This window comes from Elgaria multicarinata, chromosome 10 (assembly GCF_023053635.1).
Source record: "Elgaria multicarinata webbii isolate HBS135686 ecotype San Diego chromosome 10, rElgMul1.1.pri, whole genome shotgun sequence".
Lineage (NCBI taxonomy): Eukaryota > Metazoa > Chordata > Lepidosauria > Squamata > Anguidae > Elgaria > Elgaria multicarinata.
In genome coordinates, this window is record NC_086180.1 from 2250233 (window position 1) to 2272587 (window position 22355).

General features: G+C 50.3%; 1 protein-coding gene across 2 annotated transcripts in view; it reads right to left on the minus strand.

The window, feature by feature from the left end:
- DYSF (dysferlin) overlaps window positions 1-14747 on the minus strand; it is a 201087-nt gene extending 186340 nt beyond the window's left edge. For both annotated transcript variants that reach the window (XM_063135826.1, XM_063135825.1), the window contains exon 1: window positions 14638-14747. In XM_063135826.1, the coding sequence (XP_062991896.1) occupies window positions 14638-14725 (88 nt within the window). In that variant the 5' untranslated portion in view covers window positions 14726-14747. The remainder of the gene's footprint in view (window positions 1-14637) is intronic.
- Window positions 14748-22355: the final 7608 nt, after the last annotated feature.

Consider the following 22355-nt stretch of genomic DNA (forward strand, 5'->3'; position numbering starts at 1 on the left):
TACATTGCACAGAAACTTGAAGCCCACTTTTCACACTATGCACTGCTTCAGCGATGCCCCACAAATATTATTGATCCAAGCAGAAACCTTGTGAAATCTGCGCCTTGAGGCCATTTCCAGCACCCGCCCCCCACCTGCCATACCCATCCATTTTTATGGTTTTTAATTTTTGTAAACTGCCCAGAGAGCTTCAGTTATGGAGCGGTATAGAAATATAAGAAATGAATGAATGACTGAATTCTGCATTGCTTGTGATGTCTGCTGCTAGAGACGTCAAAACACCCCAGAGCACAAATGTAAATCACAAAACAAGAACACCACTACCGGAGGGTGTTCATATGAGCAAGGAAAAGTCTGGTGACATATAACGATAGGAATGATCAGCCTTTATTTAGCATCAGCCATCGTCACCACAGTCCTGTTACAGGTTCTGGGAGGAGCGGCTGATTAAATCCTGCCCAAGGAGATCATTTGGCTCTCAGCTCCCAGTCTTAACCACCAAACACTATCCCTGCATGGTTCTCAGGCAAACATGGAAAGTGGCAAAAGGTTACTGAGTCCGGCGTCCTTTGTACACCTAAGGGTTATCCCAGGAAAATGGAGGGATCATCCCTGCCTGCTCTTGGGATCCCCTGTGGGGCATCTGGATGTACAAAAATGATCCCGGGATATAGGGCTGGTGTAGACATGCCCTAAGTCTCCCAAACCGGGGCTGGGATTTTCTTTCTAGCTGATCCCCTGTGTGCTTCAGCATGAATGGAGTTTAAATCAAAGCCCTTTCAATCATTGGTTTAAACCATGCTTTAAATCACAGAGGTAAGTAGCAGATTTATGTCACTGATTTAAATCAAGTGTCCAGGGTTCTAATTTATGTATTTGCATTTGTCTAAACAAACATGGGTACTGATTGGCTGCAGCAACAATTAAAGCAGATGTCTTTGCAGCTGATATAAATATTTATTTATTTATTTATGTATTACGTTTATATACCGCCCCATAGCCAAAGCTCTCTGGGTGGTTTACGAAGGAGCATAATCCAAAACCTCTGATTTTAAATCGTTGTGGTTTTTTTAACCATGTTACTGCGACAGTCAGAAACCAACAGGTGAACTCTTGGTCTTCATGCTATTTAAAGCTTCACCTGCTGAATTCCCTGCTGTCCTACAGCTGTTGTTGCAGGCCAAGGAGCGACACCAAAAAAAAAAAAATGTCTCCGAGGTGGGATCCTCCACAAATGGCAGAGATTAACTCACACGGTCACCAGCGCAGGATCCCAAAGAAGAAGAAGAAAAGGGGGGAGCAAATTAAGAGGGGGCACCGTTGAAGGGGCTTGTTAATCAGATCCCTCAAGTTGATCCAAGCAAGTAAGGAAAGCCAAAAACATCACAAAACTTCAAGTTCCTAGTCAACTTGATGGGGCGGGGTGGGGTGGGGGGTTTCCTTCGTAACAGCAAATGTGGCAATTAGACCCCAAACAGGGAGCACAATCTATGATGCATTTGTTCCCCAAAACTCATTCTTCCTGGGGTCCTGGAGGCTGACAAATGAGGTCACGGAGAAAGGATGGGGTAGAAGTCTGGTGTTAGCAGGGGAGTGGGGTAAACTGTAAAGGACAGAATAGCAGGCTTAGTTTGCGAAGAGCTGGGTTCAAATCTCTAGCCATGAAGAAATTTTAGGGTGGTCTGGAGTTGGCTCTGCTAAAATGGATCCTGAAGTAGGAATGGGTTCAAAGTAGGGCAACAAAGATGGTCCATGGTGTGGAAAGCAAGTCCTATGAGGAAAGGTTGAAGAAATGGGTATGTTTAGCCCTGAAGAAGAGAAGACTGAGAGCCTGAGAGCGTTCTTCAGGACTGTCACACTGAAGAGGGAAAAGACTTGTTCTCTATTGCCCCGGAGACAGCACTAGATCTAATGGGCTTGAGTTACAGGAGGACAGATTTGAGTTGGACATGAGGAGAAACTTTTGAATGGTGAGAACGGTGGGGGTAGGGCTTCCCCCTTGCTGGAGATCTTTAGGCAGAGGCTGGACAGGTATCTATTGGGGGTGCTTTGGATTTCCTGCATTGGGCAAGGAGAGGGTGGACTAGATAGACTCTATGGTGCCCTCCAGCTCAAGGATTCTGTGACTTAAAGGAAGACAGGAAAATGGCTTGACTGGACAAAGAGAGGGATGGAGTGACAAGTCCTTCAGGACTTGAGGGAGCTACAGACACAACCAAGGGCCAGTTCCCCCCCCCCCCCCCCCCGCCAAGAACTATGACACACCACCCAGCCTAATATAGCTACTGGAAAAATGGCATCACACACTACTGAGCAGAGAGAATGGATCAGAGTCAGAGTATTCCATCCCAGCCCTCTGCAGCTCCTGTGGAGAACCAGGGTGGTGCAGTAGTGAAGAGTGTTCGATGGGGACTCTGAAGATCCGGGTTCTAATCCCCGCTTGGCCACGAAGTTCATGGGATGACAGTCACTGACTCTCAGCCTAACCTACTTCGCAGAGTTGTCGCAAGGATAACATGGAGAGGAGGAAGAGGAGATCCATGCAAGCTGCCTTGGGTTCCTTGCAAGAGGGGGAAAGGCGGGATATAAATGTAATAATTCATAAATAAATAAACTAGGGTCGTGTTCTAGGGTGAAAGAAACCCCGCCGCTTTCTGACGCACAGCAGGCATTGCGGAATCTACAATCCGTCCATCATCCTGCCCCAACCTGGTACTTTCCGAGTGTGTTGGACTGCAACTCCCATCATTGCCAGCTAGCAAGAGGTCTTTATTCCCCCCCCCATTTAAGCCTTTTCAATCCCCACCCCCACCCCCACCCCCCACAAAACAAGTGCAAGAAGAGCACAACAGCCAGAGACCCACACCCCCCAAAGACCCACAATATAACTCCTAGACCCTGAACCAATCCGCCCGCCCCACAGAGACGCCCCCTATTCCTGCCCCCCGTGGGTCAGCGGGGGCCGGGATGCCTCTGCGTTTCCCCGTCGCCGCCGCCCGCCGGTCCCTCCTCGGTCCGGGCCGGGGGTGGGAGAGGGGCTGCGCGGGGCGGGGGGGGGGGCGCCCCGCAGGCGCCTGGCTCACCTCGGAAGGTCAGGCTGGCCACCGGGTCGCTGCGCTTGTCGCCCTTCTCCAAGCCGGGCAGGCTGCAGGCGCGCTGGAGCACGCAGCGCAGCATGGTCCCTGCTGCCCGGGCCGTCCCGCGGAGTGGCGCGACGCCTCTGCCCGCCCGGCCGCCTGGCCCGCCCGAGCCGCCCCCGCCCAGCGCCGCCTCCCTCGGCCGGGCGCAGCATCAGGACCAGCCGCAGGGGCCGCGGCATCCCGCCAGGGGGCGCCCGCCCGCCCGCCAGGGATGCTCCGCCGGGACGCCGCCTCCTCAGGGAGGTCCCAAGAAAGTGGGCGCTGTGCAGCCTGGCGGGGCGGGGGGGGGAGAGAGACTGGGCTTTGACAGTTCACAGCCCCCTCCCTAAGTCATGCGCCATTCTGCGCTAGTCACCACTCTTCAGCTTGGTCCATATTCCCTTCCACCCACTACCCACTACAGCAGCCTCCCTAACCTCGCACACTACAACTCCCATAAGCCCCAGCTTGCTATTATGAGAGTTGTAGTCCTACACATCTGGAGGGCACCGGGTTGCGGGCAACTGCTTTATAGGAGTTGGGGAGATCTCTTTTTGTTTTCCTTACTTAAATAATTATTTATTTGTTTGTTTATTTTTATTTATTAATTACATTTCTATACCGCCCAATAGCCAGAGCTCTCTGGGCGGTTCACAAAAATTAAAAACATTCAAAGTATAAAACAACAGTATAAAACCATAATATAAAATACAATATAAAAGCTCAACCAGCAATGCAAAATTACAAATTTAAAACCATGTTATTTAAAATTTATAGATTGTTAAAATGTTGGGAGAATAAAAAGGTCTTCACCTGGCGTCTAAAAGCATATAATGTAGGTGCCAAGCGAACCTCCTTAGGGAGCTCATTCCACAGGCGGGGTGCCACAGCAGAGAAGGCCCTCCTCCTGGTAGCCACCTGCCTCACTTCCTTTGACAGGGGCTCGCAGAGAAGGACCCCTGAGGATGACCTTAGGGTCTGGGCAGGTACATACGGGAGGAGGCGTTCCTTCAGATAGCCTGGCCCCAAACCGTTTAGGGCTTTAAATGTTAATACCAGCACTTTGAATCGGGCCCGGACCTGGACTGGCAGCCAATGAAGCTGGAAAAGGGCTGGCGTGATGCGGTCTCGTCAGCCAGTCCCTGTTAGTAACCCTGTTATCAAACAAGCACTTGTAATAGAACCCTTACAGGTTTTAGGCTTCTGTTTCTTCATGGGCACCATAATTCCATACACACACACACACGTAATTTGCTCCTCGTTCTTCATCTGTAGGGCAGTTTAAAAAATCATGCTTTAAAAAACACCCCAAAAATAATGTTGGCAGATACAATAAATAAAGAAATGCAACAACAAATAAAGGGCAGAAAAGAAGCAGCAGTTAACACAATTCCACCGGGGGGGGGGGCCTCCCTGGGCAGAGCTGACCAGAAAGAGGGTGCTGCTAGCAAGCAGGCCCTGCCGCCGTTCCCCACAGTTCAGGGGGGGGGGGGGCCTCTGGAGGAGGAGGAGGGCCAAAGACCATCTCAGTGTACAGCCAGGCTCCTGCTTGAGGAGTGCACCCTTTGGGTGCCCTGAGCCACGTAGATCTTACCAGCAAGCCCCAGCACTTTTATGTGCCTGTAAAAATTGTGATGCCAATTGCCAGTTGTCAAAAACATCCATCCACCCCAACATTCTGCCTCCAACAGTGGCCAGCCAGATGCCACAGAAGCTCTCGAGCAGGACATGAAGGAGAGCCATTCTCTGTTGCCTGCCCACTGACCTACCCAGCATCTAGCAACCAGAGGGGTAATGTTATTTATTTTATTTATTTATTTATCATATTTATACCCTGCTCCTCAGCCAAAAAAGGCTCTCAGAGTGGCTTGTAATGTTACAAGCTTATAAGGCATGATTCCTACCTATCACAGCTAATAGGCATTCGATATAGCTATCATCCTCCATGATCTCGTGTAGTTTTAAAAAAACACTTGTGCTTACATCTGTCACAATATCTGGTTGCAATGAGTCCCTCGGGCTACTTCTATGTTGCATTAAGAAGTACTGTCTGTCCATTCAGAGCTTGTGACCAATCCATTTCATTGGACGGAGTCTGCTGTTTTCTGGGAGTCACTCCAATCACTGTCTCCAAATCCTCTCGTGATCTTTAGAAACCAATGGCTGTGCTGGATTATTAACTATTCATCATTCTATTTTAAATAACATGCATACACTTCAGAGAGCACGCCTTGCGCTGTCCTCCTTGAGATGTACTGAGTTATTTTACTGTCACTGCGACTGGATTATCTGTCTCAGTCTAGCAGAATAAAACAAAGAAGGTGTAACCTTCTCGCACCCATGAGGTATGAATACTTTACTCTAATCACCCAAACTGTCCAATCACACTCTAATCACACACAAGTGTCCAAAGCCAGTATGACAAACTGGAATCTTCTTGTTGTTTGAGTTTCTATCAGTGGCCAAACCCACGGTTTGAGTGAGATTAGGCAACTGGAAAAATGTGTGGGCTTTTGAGACAAGGGAACATCAAACTTTCCAGCATGCCAGAAATTTGGTGATGATGCCTAACTCACTCACTCACTCTCTCTCTCTCTCTCTGTGTGTGTGTGTGTGTGTGTTTTGCACTCCCAAATTCCCGAAGTGTTGAGGGACTCCAGGGGGCAGTTTAGATTCCTTATGGATGAAACATGAAAAATTTAAATAGCGCCTTTGTAATGTTTGCTTTTTATTTACAAATTTCCAAGGAGAGCATCAGTGTGTGTGTATTTTATTTATTTATTTATTTATTTATTTATTTTATTTACTGCCCCATAGTCAAAGCTCTCTGGGCGGTTTACAAGGGAGGAGGGACACCAGCACTCCTACCTGCAGACAGCATGTCCCCTCACCCATGCATTGGATTGGCAGAGAAGAGAAGGTGCTACAGACAGTCCTCTCCAAGACTGACCCCCGACTTTGCTAACTCAAGCTTAAGGTTGTTGTGAATCAGCAAAATTCTGGCTTGCTGAAGTTTTCCGAATTCCATCTCAAAGCTAGTTATGACTCGAGTCTGTATCAGATTTGCTTTTCGCTTTGCTTTTTGCATGACAATCTGTGCATGTTTCCACAAACGAACACATCAATTGTGCACATCTTTGAAATGTATGCATTCTTCTCCCATTGATTAAAGTATATTTGTGCATATTTAAGTAAAAAAATAATAATCACACACATTTTTGAAATGTACACATGCTGTTGGATGCATTTGGGGGGTGGGGGTTGTCCATGAATCACATTGCAAGCTCTGGAATGATTTTGACCATACACTGCTTCTGAGTGTATGTTTGGTCCAGAAGGTGCAAACTGGGCAAATCCTGATCAAAAATGAACTGAAACGGAGCATTCCTACGCAGGCTATTGCATCCAAATTTCAACCGCAAATCTGGTTCCAAATTGTACACTGTCCTGGAATCCCAAATATAATAATGACAACAACGACAACCCACCTCTCCCTATGGATCGAGGAGGGGAGCAACACCAAATAAAATATAAAATGGCTCCCCTCCTGCGGAACTCCCTGCCTCTGGAGGTCAGCAGGCTCCAACCTTGTACTCCTTTCGGCGCCTCCTGAAAACATCTTTATCCCAAGAAGCCTTTCCTTCATATGCAGCCTTGGATCTCTGTTTTGGCTTCTTTTAAATTTTGTTTTAACTGTTTTATTCTGGTTTAATTTTCATTTTAACTTGTACACTGCTCCGAATTTTTTCAATGGGGAGCGGTATATAAATATTCTAAATAAATAAATAATAAATAAATAATACATAAAATTAGTTAAAAGAGCATATAAAACCAATATTAAAATAACAATCACAAGATCTTAAAATTCTTAGGAATAATAATAATAATAATAATAATAATAATAATAATAATAATAATAAAGGCTTTTAAGCAGGAGAGCATCGCCTGCAGTGCCCCAGGGTACACAGACACACCCCCTCCCACCGCCACCAATTTTCCCACCATCTGTACACTCCACTCCCTGCCTCCACAGATCACTCTTGCTCTGAAACTACTAGCAGCATGGAAAGAACAATCTGGATCAGGATTGCTTCTCTATGTGTGTGCACACGTGTGTGTGTGTGTGTGCGTGCACAGCCTCCAGTACGTAAGCCAGAATCGCATACCGCCGTCAGAGATGAAAGATTGTGCACCCGTATAAAAATAAACAAACAGACAGGCTTCTTTCTTGCTTTTCAAACTTCAACATTGCCTGTTTCTCACTTCCACCCACCCTGGAACATGGGTCCCAGATCCCCACTGCTAATGTCCATAGTCATTAACAGCATAATCCTAAGTATGGCTACACAGACCACAAGATGTAGTGATGGCCACCAATCTGGATGGCTTTAAAAGGGGGTTGGAATTGGATAAATTCCTGGAGGCAAAGGCTCTCCATGGCTACTAGCCCTGATGGTTGTGTGCTATCTCCAGAATTCGAGGCAGTAAGCCTGTGTGCACCAGTTGCTGGGGAACATGGGTGGGAGGGTGCTGTTGCACCGTGTCCTGCCTTGTCAGTCCCTGGCCGATGGCTGGTTGGCCCCTGTGGGAACAGAGTGCTGGACTAGATGGACCCTCGGTCTGATCCAGCATCAGGGCTCTTACGCTCTTATGTTCTTATGAGTTCGTAGGACGGCATCCCAAAGGACGCTAATGATTGTTCATCAAATCCCTGACTACCCATCCATTGACATTTGGGCAAAATCACTATGACGGAGGTTCTCATTCCTCATACACACCTGTCTTGTCTCATGGGCACTGCAAAAGGAGCAGATCAAACTGCCAGGTCCTCACCAGGACAGGCCAAAGTCCCCAGCGGGATTTTGAGCTCTGGCATAAAAACTCTCCACTATGGGCAGAGCTCAGGGCAGCAGGACACCAGCCCGGAAACTGTAGGTGGGTCCCATCTGCCTCAGCCTCCTATCAGAAATACACCCATGGAGTAAGAATAATTCAAAGAATATAAGAGTGCAGTTGCATCACAACAGATAAAGCTGCAGGAGCCCTGCCCTCTTTTGTATCTGGTCACTCTAGTATAGCTGCTGCAGCTTTAACGGTTGCGATGAAGAGGGAATTTCACCAGGGACTGCTTGTGTACAAATGACTCCTGCTGAAATCCCCTTTTCTATGCAACTGTTAAAGATACAGGACCCCAGTCCTCCTTTCCATAGGGGCACTCTATGTTCTCTCTCTCTCTCTCTCTCTCTCTCTCTCTCACACACACACACACACAGGCCCCAATCCAGCTTATGCTGCCTAGGTCTTCCCCTTCCCCATCCCAAAGAGATGATGGGGTTGATGGCAGCTTATATTCATGCTGAGTAAACAAGTATGCACAAAGATCCTACACCCGCGACTGCCCATCCAGCAAGAGAGACCTATGCCTGTTTCCATATCTCTGCGGTAGGGAACCCCTGGCCCTCCAGATGTTACTGGAATACAATGCCATGATCATTGGCCATGCAGGCTGGGGCTTTGACTGACTGATTGATTTATACCCTGCCTTCCTACCAAGAAAATGGCACTCAAGGCTTTTGGGAACTGGAGTCCAACAACATCTGCTCCGTGTGTTAAGGGCCCAACTGGGATGGGAGCCACAGGATTCTGCTCAAACGATTTCGAAAAAGAGTGTGGTGTCGTGCTTGGAGTGCTGGGCTGGGCCTGGGGAGATCTGGGTTCTAGTCCCCACTTGGCAATAAAGCTCGCTGGGTCACTCTGAGCCCCTCAGTGACTCTCCACTGAGCTTGTCCCACAAGGTGGTTGTGAGGATGCAGCCGAGAGGAAGAGGACCATGCAAACCAAGGCCTGGAGTTTCTTGCAAGAGGATAAAGGGCGGGATAGAAACGGAGAGCAAAGCAGGAGAAAAACGGAAGGATGACAACCGAGGCTTAGAATGCCATCCTCATGAAGACAGAATAGTGCAACATTCTCTTTGAAGGACGCAGACAAGCTGGAGCATGTTCAGAAGAGGGCAACCAGGATGATCAGGGGTCTAGAAACAAAGCCCTATGAAGAGAGACTGAAAGAACTGGGCATGTTTAGCCTGGAGAAGAGAAGATTGAGGGGAGACATGATAGCACTCTTCAAATACTTAAAAGATTGTCACACAGAGGAGGGCCAGGATCTCCTCTCGATCCTCCCAGAGTGCAGGACACGGAATAACGGGCTCAAGTTAAAGGAAGCCAGATTCCGGCTGGACATCAGGGAAAACTTCCTGACTATTAGAGCAGTACGACAATGGAATCAGTTACCTAGGGAGGTTGTGGGCTCTCCCACACTAGAGGCCTTCAAGAGGCAGCTGGACAACCCTCTGTCAGGGATGCTTTAGGGTGGATTCCTGCATTGAGCAGGGGGTTGGACTCGATGGCCTTGTAGGCCCCTTCCAACTCTGCTATTCTATGATTCTATGATTTGACACCCTGCAAAGCCAGAGGCTTCAGCAGGACAGGAAAAAGGTGGCCACGTGCATGCCGGGCACTGATGACATCGCCCCCACCTGTGAGGCTCTGGGAAGCTATCCATGCCGCTGTGCACGCTCATCCCATGGCTGCTCCCATGACGTTCTACTTTCCCCGTCCACCTTTTCCCTACGCTTCCTGCCTTGGCTGAGTGCCCCCCCACCCCGCCCTCCAAATGTGTCCTGCTGTCTTCCTCCTCTCCTTCAGCCCCCTCCTCCGGAGAGCCCCCTTTTGGGCAAGGTTTCAAGGCCCTGCTGACCCCCAACCCACTTCTCCTTATACCTGCTCCTCTTCCTCCTCCACCACCACCACCTGTGCCCCCTCAAGCCCACCCACACAGAAGCCCATTTAAACCAATTCCAATTTAAGCAACAACAAAATTAATGCCGATCATGATCTCAAAACATTATAATCTAAGCAGTTCCTAGTGTTTAATAGACCACGATACAGTTTATTTATTTATTTTTAAAAGGTTACTTTCAAGAGGTACCCAAACGTAGACCACAAATGGAGATGCAACTGGGGGGAGAAGTTATTAAAAAAAACCTGGCAGAAATGCAATGCAAAGGGCAGCAGGCCCTGGGACATCTAGCAAAGAAAGAAAGAACGAACAGGAAGGCCACGTATGGAAGAGCAACGCATCCATCATTGGTAGGAGTTAGGAAACAGCCACAGAAACTTTATTAGATTCGGATGTGGAGTAAGAACAGGAGGAGTGTGCAACAATAGAATTGGAAATGTTGTATCCAAAAGGTGAAAGTGGAGTAATCAGGGGGAGTCCGGCCAAAGTTTTCAGGAGAAGGTGACTTACTTTCCACGGACGAAGTTGCAGCAACAATGCCTTGAGCTTTTCCTGAACATACTCATTTCTTTTAATTGGAGAACTCCATTGCTAAATTCAGAGAAGCGCAAATTTGGAAGGATGACAGCGTTTCCATTTGTGCTTTAGTATGGAAAGGCTAAAGTAAGGTAGCTTCATGTTTAAATGTGAACCACATGAATTTCTCCCACATGCCCACTTGGAACACAGGGATTTTCAGCAAGGAGAGAGCAAGTTTGGATCCTGGGGCTGTCTTGGAAGCTAGAGGCCTAGAGAGACACCCCTTTTGAAGTTAAAGCCGGACGCAGAACATGGATTCCTGCATTGAGCAGGGGGTTGGACTCGATGGCCTTGCAGGCCCCTTCCAACTCTACTGTTCTATGATTCTATGAGATCACATTGCAATAAAGCCCCCCTCCCGCGTTCATCAGTACAGAGAGAGAGTCAGAGCAAATGCTCCCGATTCTTCCGTGGGCTCCCCGTAAGACCAATTGCTTCCCAGGCTTCATGTCCTCAGCTGCACAATAGCTGGACAGGAGACATTTTCCCCAGGCCAAAATTAGGAAGGCAAGCAGCCCCTGCAGCCAGGCTGTTAGGTGGTACTTCTCTGGCAGAGAGCACCAGTTCTGTGAGAGGCATAAAGCTACCTTTCCCAAGGTTGCTGGCGGGGAGAGCTGGGGGTTCTCGCCCAACACATCTGGAGGAAACCACGTTGGAGGAAGCTGACATAAACCATCCCAGCCCCCAACAACAGGTGCTGAGGCCCATAGCCAAGATGTAGCCTGGCGACAAGGAGGGGGCTATAAATAGGGAGGGAGGGAGGGAGGTTACGTTTCTCAGCTGCCTCCTTTGCTCTGCCATCCACAGCGCTTTGCTGCCAAAACACACGCTCAGCAAATTAGACACGATCACATTCTGAGGCCTGCACTTTGTGAAGCCCCCATGCACACCGATTGGGGGGGCGGGATTTCAGTTTTTATCAGGTCCTGGTAGTTTGGTTATTAATTGTTTTCAGTTTGTTTTTAAGCAAATTCTAAGGTTTTCTATTACGTTTTATACTGCTGTGAACTGCCCAAACAGCTTTGGCTACTGGGTGATGTAGAAATGCAATGAAAGCATATATTTTGTTGATATTGTTATTATGCTGTTGTTGTTGTTGTTGTTAAAGAAGAAGAAGGAGCAAACAAGGCAGAGTCTAATAGTTCCTTGGGTTCAGACTTCAATTCTGAGCATTAACAATAAAGGAAAGAGTGCATTCAAGCACGTGCAGAAGGCACATCTCCCCTGATTAAACACAGCCAGCCCCCATGCCTTAGAATTGATCCTCAGTAGCTCTTTGCTGAAATCTGAATATTAAGGGGACTGCTTTTCCCTCAGGCCCCTTTCTGGACAACCATCTGTCAGGGATGCTTTAGGGTGGATTCCTGCCTTGAGCAGGGGGTTGGACTCGATGACCTTGTGGCCCCCTTCCAACTCTGCTATTCTATGATTCTATGATTCTATGAAATACTTAAAAGGTTGTCACACAGAGGAGGGCCAGGATCTCTTCTCGATCCTCCCAGAGTGCAGGACACGGAATAATGGGCGCAAGTTAAAGGAAGCCAGATGCCAGCTGGACATCAGGAAAAACTTCCTGACTGTTAGAGCAGTACGACAATGAAACCAGTTCCCTAGGGAGGTTGTGGGCTCTCCCACACTAGAGGCCTTCAAGAGGCAGCTGGACAACCCTCTGTCAGGGATGCTTTCGGGTGGATTCCTGCATTGAGCAGAGGGTTGGACTCGATGGCCTTGTAGGCCCCTTCCAGCTCTGCTATTCTATGGTTCTAGATTGGGCAGTGAAGGGTTAAAAATGGAAAACTGACTGGTGAGTTTGACAGCTATCATTGTTGACTGCAGCCGCAGCCTCCACAGTGCCAGTTCAGGCACTGGCCCAGAGGTTACTTCCAACAGCTCACTGAGTTCAGTGCAGCACAAAGCAGGATGGGGCCTTCCCACAACTACACACACACACACACACTTCTCCAGTGGCCCAAAAATGGCTTTTCTGAGAATTCCAGCACTTTCCCAGTGACCTTCTCTGCTCCTCACTCTCTGTGGATCTAGGGCCAAACTGTGCCTTACGAAGCCCCACCTGCACAAAATGCTGCATAATTAGACTTGAGATTTCTACAAGTTCCCTCCCCGCCCCACATCCCTCTCCACCCACAAGTTCCCTCCCCGCCCCACATCCCTCTCCACCCACCTCCACCATGCCAAGACACCCCCACCCTTCCACCCCTGGCTGCCCTGGCTCTGAGTGCGTGAGAACAACTTTTACAAAATTAAATGATGAAAGGGCAGGCAGGAGGTACAAATAAAAATGCAGTAGTATTGATCAATCATAGGCTGTTCTTACATTATAACTAATAAATTAGCCAAATGTCTTATTTGCTTAGAATGCAGACAGGAAGATGTATCTCTGATGAGGCCGTTCACATGCAGTGACTCAGATCCCATCTCATTTCCCTCTTTGAACTAGTTTCTTTCCATCCTGTGGCTAAAAGGCAGGAGGCACAAAGGCCTCATTCTCTCTGGTGTGGCCAGCCTGTGTCGGGACTCTACCACTTCAGACTGCACGTGAGGAGTCAAATGATTTGAGGCTACTCCGTAAAAAACCAATTATGCAGGCTGCTGTTGTTTTATGGAGACGCATTCAGTCATGTGCACCCCCAAAGGCAGACTGAAGTGGTACAGTCCTGACAGGTTTCTGATAGGTTTATATCTCAGTGAGAACTAGCCTAATGCCTAAAATCCCATGTGTTTTTATCAATGCATTTGAGCAGAAGCAGGATTGATGCTTTAATCAGCCTGGGCGTGACCCAGCTGAAACGGAGCACTTTTAAGGCTCATTGATCTCAAAAGGAAAGTGGAGCCCATGCCTGACTCAGAATTGAAATCGTGGGATGGGTTACCCCGCTTGTGGCCGGCCAGCTCCTGGTTTCTTTCCAAAGCCTGGGTCCTGGACTGCCGTGCAGGACCTGGTGCTGGTTCCCTTGCCAGGGTCAAGGGTGTGGTGTGTGCAGTGTTCCGGTTGGACTGGAGGCCTTTTTTCCCTGCAGCTGACCAGCGGGGCCTGAAAGGCCTTCAGCCGAGGGTCAAGCCTTCGCCATATAGAATCATAGAAAAGTAGAGTTGGAAGGGGCCTACAAGGCCATTGGGTCCAACCCCCTGCTCAATGCAGGGATCCACCCTAAAGCATCCCTGACAGATGGTGGTCCAGCTGCCTCTTGAAGGCCTCTAGTGTGGGAGAGCCCACCACCTCCCTAGGGAACTGGTTCCATTGTCATACTGCTCTAACAGTCAGGAAGTTTTTCCTGATGTCCAGCCAGAATCCGGCTTCCTTTAACTTGAGCCTGTTATTCCGTGTCTTGTACTCTGGGAGGATCGAGAAGAGATCCTGGCCCTCCTCTGTGTGACAACCTTTTAAGTATTCCATAGAATCATAGAATAGCAGAGTTGGAAGGGGGCTACAAGGCCATCGAGTCCAACCCCCTGCTCAATGCAGGAACCCACTCTAAAGCCTCCCTGAGTCCAGCTGCCTCTTGAAGGCCTCTAGTGTGGCAGAGCCCACAACCTCCCTAGGTAACTGGTTCCATTGTCGTACTGCTCTAATAGTCAGGACGTTTTTCCTGAGGTCCAGCCAGAATGTGGCTTCCTTTAACTTGAGCCCGTTATTCCGTGTCCTGCACTCTGGGAGGATCTGGGTTTCAATCCCATGCAGTACGGAATCAATAAACCCTGTTTGGAGGGAGTTTGGACTCCCTCCAAACAGGGCTGGATCCGCAATATTAAAGCCACATTCCGCCAGGGAACCAAATTGACCCGGAAACGCCAGAAGTTTCACCTGCTCCAGTCCACTAGGATGAGGCCTCTGGAGCAATGAGCTTCACTGGGGGGGGGGGGACGGGGGGGCCGAGAGAGACACAACCGAGAGCGCTGGCTGCTTGCGTGACAGATCTACACCAAGCAGGATATAACGGTTTGAAAACGGCCTATGGAGCGCGTTCTGGGCCCTAACAGTTGTCAAAACTGTTATGAACTATTTTAAAGCAGTAGCGTAGATCCTCCTGCTTGCCCCGCTTTTGGTACCCTGCAGATGGGAGCAGCCCCGAAGGGCCCCTTCTCCCTCTCCGTGGCCCCCCTGGCCTGGGCCGCCTCTTACCTTCGAACACCACGGAGCAATAAGCATCGCTGACGTCCGCGTCCGGAGTCTGGACCTGCTGCGCCTGGAGGATGAAAACCCGCAGCATTCTGTGGGGCCCCGAGGCTTGCGCTCCTGACCTCTGGTCTGGGCCGCTGAGAGGTTTGATTTCCCGGCCGCGGCCGCTGGCTCGCTCGCTCGCGCGCCCGCGGAGCAGCTCCTGGCACGGGGCTCCGGCGACAGGCGCGCGGCTCTTAAAGGGGAAGCCGCCGCCGCCTGGGACCGAGCAAGCGGGGCAGGGCGGAGACGCGGGCAGGCGGCGGCGGCGGCGGCGGGGGGGGGGGTGTCACGCCCCCTCCCTGGCCCTCGGGGTCGCGTCCAAGGGGCCGCGCGAGCGGGGCCACGGGGATCCGTCCGCAAAGGTGACTGAAGCAGGAGCGCAGGTGGGTGGATCCGCTGCTCCCGTGGGCGTCAGCCAGGGAGGGTCGCGCGTAGCTCGTGCTCCTGCAGCCGGGGTGGGGGTGGGGGGGTGTCTCTGCAGCCCTTCCGTCCCGGGTCTTTCGATGGGATCGGGCCTGGGGGGCTTCCAGATCAGGCCGCTATCACGCCCTCATCCTGCCTCCTTCACAGAATTTGATGGGGCAATTCTGGTTGGAGGATGCTCAGGGCCGGTGCCAGACTATTTTGCGCTCTAGGCAAGGTGAGCGACTTTCTCTCTCTCTCTCTCTCTCTCACTCACTCACACACACACACACACACGCACACACACACACGCCCCCCCCCCGCCCCCCAAAAAATGCCAGCTTTGATTTTTAAGAACATATGTTTCCTGGGGGGGGGGAAATAAGAAGCACAAAACTTGAAACTGCTAAATTTATTTTAAAGTGCAAGAAATACGTCATGCCAATTATGGCAAACAAATTGGAAAGGATCGTCTATGGGTCTAAAATGCATTCCCTCCCACCCTGCATCCACTTGTACACCCCCCAATCCACTACAGGGGGTTGGGGGCCCTCCTGAACAATGTGGGGCAGCTGTTGGGCGAGGGGGGCAGGGCGTTGGCCCAAATCAGACTCTGTTCTTGAATCAATTTAAAGAACTTTCCCATCCATCCCCTGCTGTTCAAGAGACAATCCCTGCCCCACCCTGCTCCCCACCCTTCAGAGAGGCTTTTCATGGGACCCCAAGTGTGTGTGGGGTGGGGAGTGAGGACAGGAAGGGAGACTTCATTTCCCCCAGCGCCATTTGGAGCCAGCGATGGCCGCTTGAAGAGGCTCAACAGGTGCAGCTCATCCGATCCCACTGCCCAGGCGCGGCTCTGCTCCGGGCACAGCCTTTTTAAACCGGGGGTGGGGGCTTATTACTCATCCGAGCCCTTCCCAGAAATATCCTGGCACACACAGTGCTGGCCAGATTTCTCCAGGGGGAGAGGAAACCAGAGGGGATTTCCACTCCTGGGCCATCGGAGGGCAAAAAATGTCTCCCTCGCCTCTTGCTCCACAGCATGCAGGCCGCTGTCATCATGTCCCTGCTTCAGTCGTCTTCCCGCCCCCACAACTAAACTGCCACACATGGTTTCACCTTTCCCTGGATGGGCTGCAGCTCCAGCCCCCAATCTTCCGTTTCCCCTTCTCTGCAGCTTTCCCACGACTTTTCTGCATCTTTGTGAAATGGTGCAAGCGAAACAACTGTGCACTATTCCAGAGTGGGCCACACCATAGATATAAAGAGGTTATGAGAAAGACCATTTTATATTCAGACCCTTCCCTAATAACACCTAGCATGGAATCATAGAATCATCAAATAGAGTTGGAAGGGGCCTACAAGGCCATCGAGTCCAACCCCCTGTTCAATGCAGGAATCCACCCTAAAGCATCCCTGACAGAGGGTTGTCCAGCTGCCTCTTGAATGCCTCTAGGGTGGGAGAGCCCACATCCTCCCTAGGTAACTGGTTCCATTGTCATACTGCTCTAACAGTCAGGAAGTTTTTCCTGATGTCCAGCCGGAATCTGGCTTCCTTTAACTTGAGCCCGTTACTCCGTGTCTTGCACTCTGGGAGGATCGAGAAGAGATCCTGGCCCTCCTCCGTGTGACAACCTTTTAAGTATTTGAAGCGTGCTCTCATGTCTCCCCTCAATCTTCTCTTCTCCAGGCTAAACATGCCCAGTTCTTTCAGTCTCTCCTCATAGGGCTTTGTTTCCAGACCCCTGATCACCCTGGTTGCCCTCTTCTGAACACGCTCCAGCTTGTCTGCATCCTTCTTGAATTGTGGAGCCCAGAACTGGACGCAATACTCTCGATGGATTTGCCTTGTTTGCTGCTGTAGCACAATCAGGGATTTCTGCTGCCAGTTTAGGTTACATTGAACCTCCTTGCCATTTTGTTGAAGGACTGTTGCCATCATGTGCTGCTTGTTTGATCCTCGGAGGAATCTGGGCGGCCACTGGTAGAAACAGCATCAGTGATCCAGCAAGACAATTCTAGACCCTGGAGCTTTAGATGACCGTGTTGTATTATTTCTGTTGTAAAGCAAAACTAATATTTCTCCCCTGCCCCCATTCCATGTTTTACAACCACTTCTATATTCGCGATATATTATGGCAAAACAAAAACATATTTTTATCAGGGTTGGCAAAAAAAGAAAAAAGAAATACCCTGAGCGGGTGCAGTTTTGCATTATAAACTCACTCAAAACACAGGAGCATCAGGACTACAGGAATAAAATGGAGCTACTTGAAATGAAGCAGCATTTTGCTCCAGGAAGATTGCTATGAAACGTTCTTGAAAATACAGAGGATGCTGCAGCCAGTGTGTCAGTTCCAGCAGGCTCTGGCAGGCCCATGTCAGCCCAGGTACGGCTGCTGGGCCTGTTAGCCCCTGTCCATCACCTGCTGCTCTCTTGGGGGGGATGGCACTTGGGGGGGGCTGGGCTGCGGAGCCCAAGACTTTGTCTCCAAGGTCCAGCCCTAGCAGTTTGATCTGACTCAACTTTTTTGTTAAGTCTCTGTGTGCGCTTGTATGTTCTGATGGGGGCATGCGAAGATACTATCCTGCACCAGCACTCTGAATTGTGCAATCCCCACATGAGCTGCATCCATTGGGTTTTGCTGATCACATGGAGCTCAGCCCTATAATGTCTGGCATTGCCAAGATCTGAGATTTCAGGTACCCAGAACTGCATCTAAACCCTGTCCACGCCCAAATGGCACAAAGACATGATCCTAGAGGTACATCAGGTATAGAGATACGAACTTGCACTCTCCCGAGATATGAGACATGCAGGGCCGGTGCCAGACTATTTTGCGCCCTAGGCAAAGCGAGCTACTTGCAAACCCACCCACCCCAAATTGCGTGGAAGTCCGAACGTGTGTGCCGAGTGGAGAGCTGGGACTGACTCACTTCGATTTGGGACCGAGCCGTCTGGAATTCACCAGGACTTACTTCCGTACGAACGCAACCCGCTATGCAGCCGGGCGTCCCGTTCCCCTCTGCACGTTTACTCGGGGGAATAAGCCTTCCGAGTAAGGAGGCATAGGCGGATCAGGCCGCACTGGTGCCTCCCGGTGCAACGCTTTCTCGGATGCAAGTCCCGTTGATCCACACGCGCAGGATCGGGAAGCAGGAGAGTTTGCCTTGCAAGGAGTCCACAAGCCCGTAGCTTTCCTGGGGGAAGGGAGAGGGAGTCCCGCTTGCCCTCCTGCCTGGACATCGCGGCCAGTTTGAGGAGAGAGGCAAGGCGATCCAGTGCCCTTTTCTCGGGAGTAAGGCAGAGGCTGGCTTGAGCCAAGGTCGACCTCGCCACGTGGTTTTTCTTCTTCTGGCGGCGGCTTCCGGGCAGAAGTCCGAATGTGGAGCCGCCGCCCCACCTCATGTCCCTGGCTTCGCTTCAGCTGGGTGGGCGTGGGGCCTCATCTCACCCGCCCAGGCCCAGCTGAATCCTCGGGCCGGCTCACACCCAACAATGCAAGTGAGTGCTGTGGCACCCAGTGCCCCTCTTAGCTTGGTGCTCTAGGTGGTCGCCTGAGTGGCCTCTATGGTAGCATCAGCCCTGGAGACATGATCTGAAGAAAATTATTATGGGATAACACTGCTGTTGAAGCCTGGTCTTCTCTGCCTTTGCAACAGTCTCTGAAAGAAATGCACAGCCAGCTGTAACTTTCCATAGAGGTCTCGTGGAACATTTCACGGTGGATGCTTCCTCCTAAGAATGCTGTCTTTCTGGACTCACAAGACTGGAATCATACACAAAAGAGAATACTACAATAGGCTCATAAGATTAAACTCTAGATCCAAGGTGGGTTCAAAATACTGAATGCACAAAGATCCGTGTGTAACACTTGGTGAGCATTCCAGTATGTTCAAGTCCAACGTTTCAGTATCCAACGCAGGGGACGAAGGTTGGGGTGGGGACGGGGGAGACCCTCGTCCAGGGGAATCATAGAATAGCAGAGTTGGAAGGGGCCTACAAGGCCATCGAGTCCAACCCCCTGCTCAATGCAGGAATCCAGGGAGATTTGGAGAAGTGGGAATGATAGGGGCGGGTACCGGCTTTGAGATAGTGGATTTGGGAGGGGACAAAACAAGCTGACAAGGTCCTCATGGAATTTTATACTTGAAATGGTTACCCACAATGTGCAGTTAAGGAAGGAGTGGAATATAATTAGAAGTATTTGAAAATGGGTTGACCAAGTCATGAATATGTTTGGGCAATTCCAAAAAGGACTTTATTGGATTCAGAAGCTGCTGGGTCTCAACTTAGGACATGCAGGTCAAGATTATGAATTCAGACTTCATATGGCTATAAAACAGTGCCATCTTCGACATGAAGAAAATAACCAAGAGATTTTACATTGGAAAGAGCTTTGTGTGGCGCAAAGTGGTAAGCGGCAGTTACTGCAGCCGAAACTCTCCCCACGGCCTGAGTTCGATCCCAGCGGAAGCTGGTTCTCAGACAGCTGGCTCAGGTCCACTCAGCCTTCCATCCTTCCGAGGTTGGTAAAATGAGTACCCAGCTAGCTGGGGGAAAGGTAAATGCGACTGGGGAAGGCCATGGCAAACCACCCCGCTACAAAGTCTGCCAAGAAAACGTCAGCAAAAGCAGGCGTCCATCTAGGAGTCAGCAATGACTCAAGTGCTAGCACGAGAGCTTCCTTTCCTTCCTTTTATATTGGAACTTCCCAAGCTGTTAAGAGGCATATCCTAAATATGCAATAATGAGCACGAGAATTACAGATCTGGCGGTCTTGCAAGAACATCAAATCTTTTGGGATAAAAGTATTTTCAACTGGATTTACCTGCGGGATCGCCTTCCCCCATACAATCCGCCCTGCACTCAGGTCCTCTGGGAAGGGTTTACTCCAGCCAGCCACAACTAGGCTGACAACTGTTACCTAGAGGACCTTTCCTTCTGCTGCCCCCAGACTGGGGAAGGGCCTGCCAGAGGAGATTCATCAGCTTAATCCTCTCTCTGAGTTTAAGACCGCCATAAAGACTAGTCTCTTCCGGCAGGCCTACCCAGATGAATTTTAAACCTAAGAATTTTAAGATGTCCTGATTATTTTAATATTGCATTGGTTTTATATGCTCTTTTAACTAGTTTTATGAATTATATTGTATTTAATGTTGTTCCCCGCCTCGATCCAGAGGGAGAGGTGGGTAAGAAATAAATATATTGTATTGTTGTTGCTGTTGTACAAATAAATTACAGGTTTCTCTCATTCCCTTTCAGAGCAATGTGGCAATACTGAAATTTAGAGGAACTGAACTGATTTTGGGTTTTAGGCAATTGTATACCGATGTGCTGGCTGAGGGGTTCCAGGGACTTGATGGAAGCCCTGCTATGCCAGCGGAACACCAGAGAGGCCACCAGCACGACAGAGGTGCTAGTAGAACTCAGCTGTATGGTGGTTAAACACTCAGGCTGGAGCAGCTGGAACAGGGTGGACACATGGGCAGAACCTGAGGAGCAGACTTGACCCACGTCCTGTACTCCTCCAGACCCTGTCCATGGCACGACCTTACCCCAGTCCCCGATGAGATGCAACACATTTATCACCTATTGACTTCAATGAAAGGAGAAAAAGAAAACTAAAAATAGCCACCTTTGTGCCGACAGTCCCACGCAGACGGTCATGACAGAGCGTAAGTCAGGGTGTGACGGAACTCCGTGCCCAATCACAGCACACCGCCAGTATATAAAGCAGGGGTGGCCAATTTCTGAGGAACCAGGGGGCAATCCCCACCCCCACCCCATGAAACACCCTGCTCCCCGCTGCCAAAATTTAGTGGCACACAGCAGCCGTTGCTCTTGAAGCCTCCTGGGAGTGTGATTTTGCTTTCAAACAAGGCGCACTCTCTTACAAGCCTTGTTCTAAAAAGGGAATGGGATAATTCCTAGGATACTTCTGAGGCAGTGTGGGTGGGGCTAAAACAGCTCAGTGGGGGCAGCTCCAACCATTGCCACTGCTGGCCAATGAACACTTTTGCCTTTCAGAAGCACAGCCCAGTTGCATGGAACAGAACAGCTGCTGCATAGTGTTTCTCTCTTCCTCCCAAGCCCCTGCACCACAGGTGTCAGGAACAGCGGGGTGGGGGGAGTGGAGTGGTGAGGCTGAAGCAGAAACGCGCCCACCGAGTGCTCAGGTGGCAGAACACCCTCCCCGCACGGACAGGGATCGTAGATCCGGCTCCAGCTGCTGCCTTTTGCTCCTTACTCTGCACGTCACCCTAAGCTCTCCACTGGCAAGGACAGGATCCACCCAACACCCCGTTCTGCAGGGACCAGGTGCCCCACTCCAGGACCAGCAGCAACGATCAGCACCCGTTTGGCTGTTCCTCTGTCCGGTTGACAGCTTACCTGTTGCAGGCAGGCTCCTCTCTCGCACTCTCCACGACAAACACTTGTGCAACACAGGTGAGTGTGTCCCTCGCACGGAGCTGGAGCCACCTGTTACACTGTGCTGTCAAGAAAATGCTGGACAGCACAGGAACCTTGCTGCACCTACTGGCTGGCAATGCCACAGCGGATTTACCTTTGCCACATGTTGCTCCTTTGTTGTTAGGGAGTGGCAGCCACGGAGGATCTGTCTCCAGGATGGGACTCGGGGGGGGGGGGCAAACAAGGGGCTCGATGCATTCAGGGCCAGTGCCCCTTCCTCTCTGTTCACTCAGGTCCTCTGGACCATGAGGGGCAGGCCTTTCGCAGTGCACGAGCAGGGATGGATGCAGCTGGCGGGGTGATGGAGGCAACCAGGGGTGGTGGGGAGGAGAGGTATTTAGCCTTGCTGGGATGCTACCTGTCAGGGATAGCCTATCAGACAGTGTGGGGTGGTGGGGAGGTGACTGGCTACCTCAAGCACTCCTCCTGATTGGCTTAGATGTGCCTGAGCAGGTATGGGATCTCCACTTTCTTAGTGTGGGGCTGTACTCTGGATTTGAACCAGAGACCTTCAGTTAGGGATGGGTGAGAATTTCACTCAGGTTGTATTTTTATAAATACAGTTCTGGGCTGCATTATTGGAAGCATTGTACGAAAGACGTGTGGAGTCCCTGTTCCTCTCTACTCCGCACTAGTAAGACCAGACCTGGAGTATTGTGTACGACGCTGGGCACCACATTTCCAGAAGGACATTGACAGGTTAGAATAGATTCGGTGGGCAGGGAGGCAACAAAGAGGATACAGGGACTTGAGGACAGGCTGAAGGAACTTGGGATGTTCGGAGAAAAGAAGACTGAGGGGA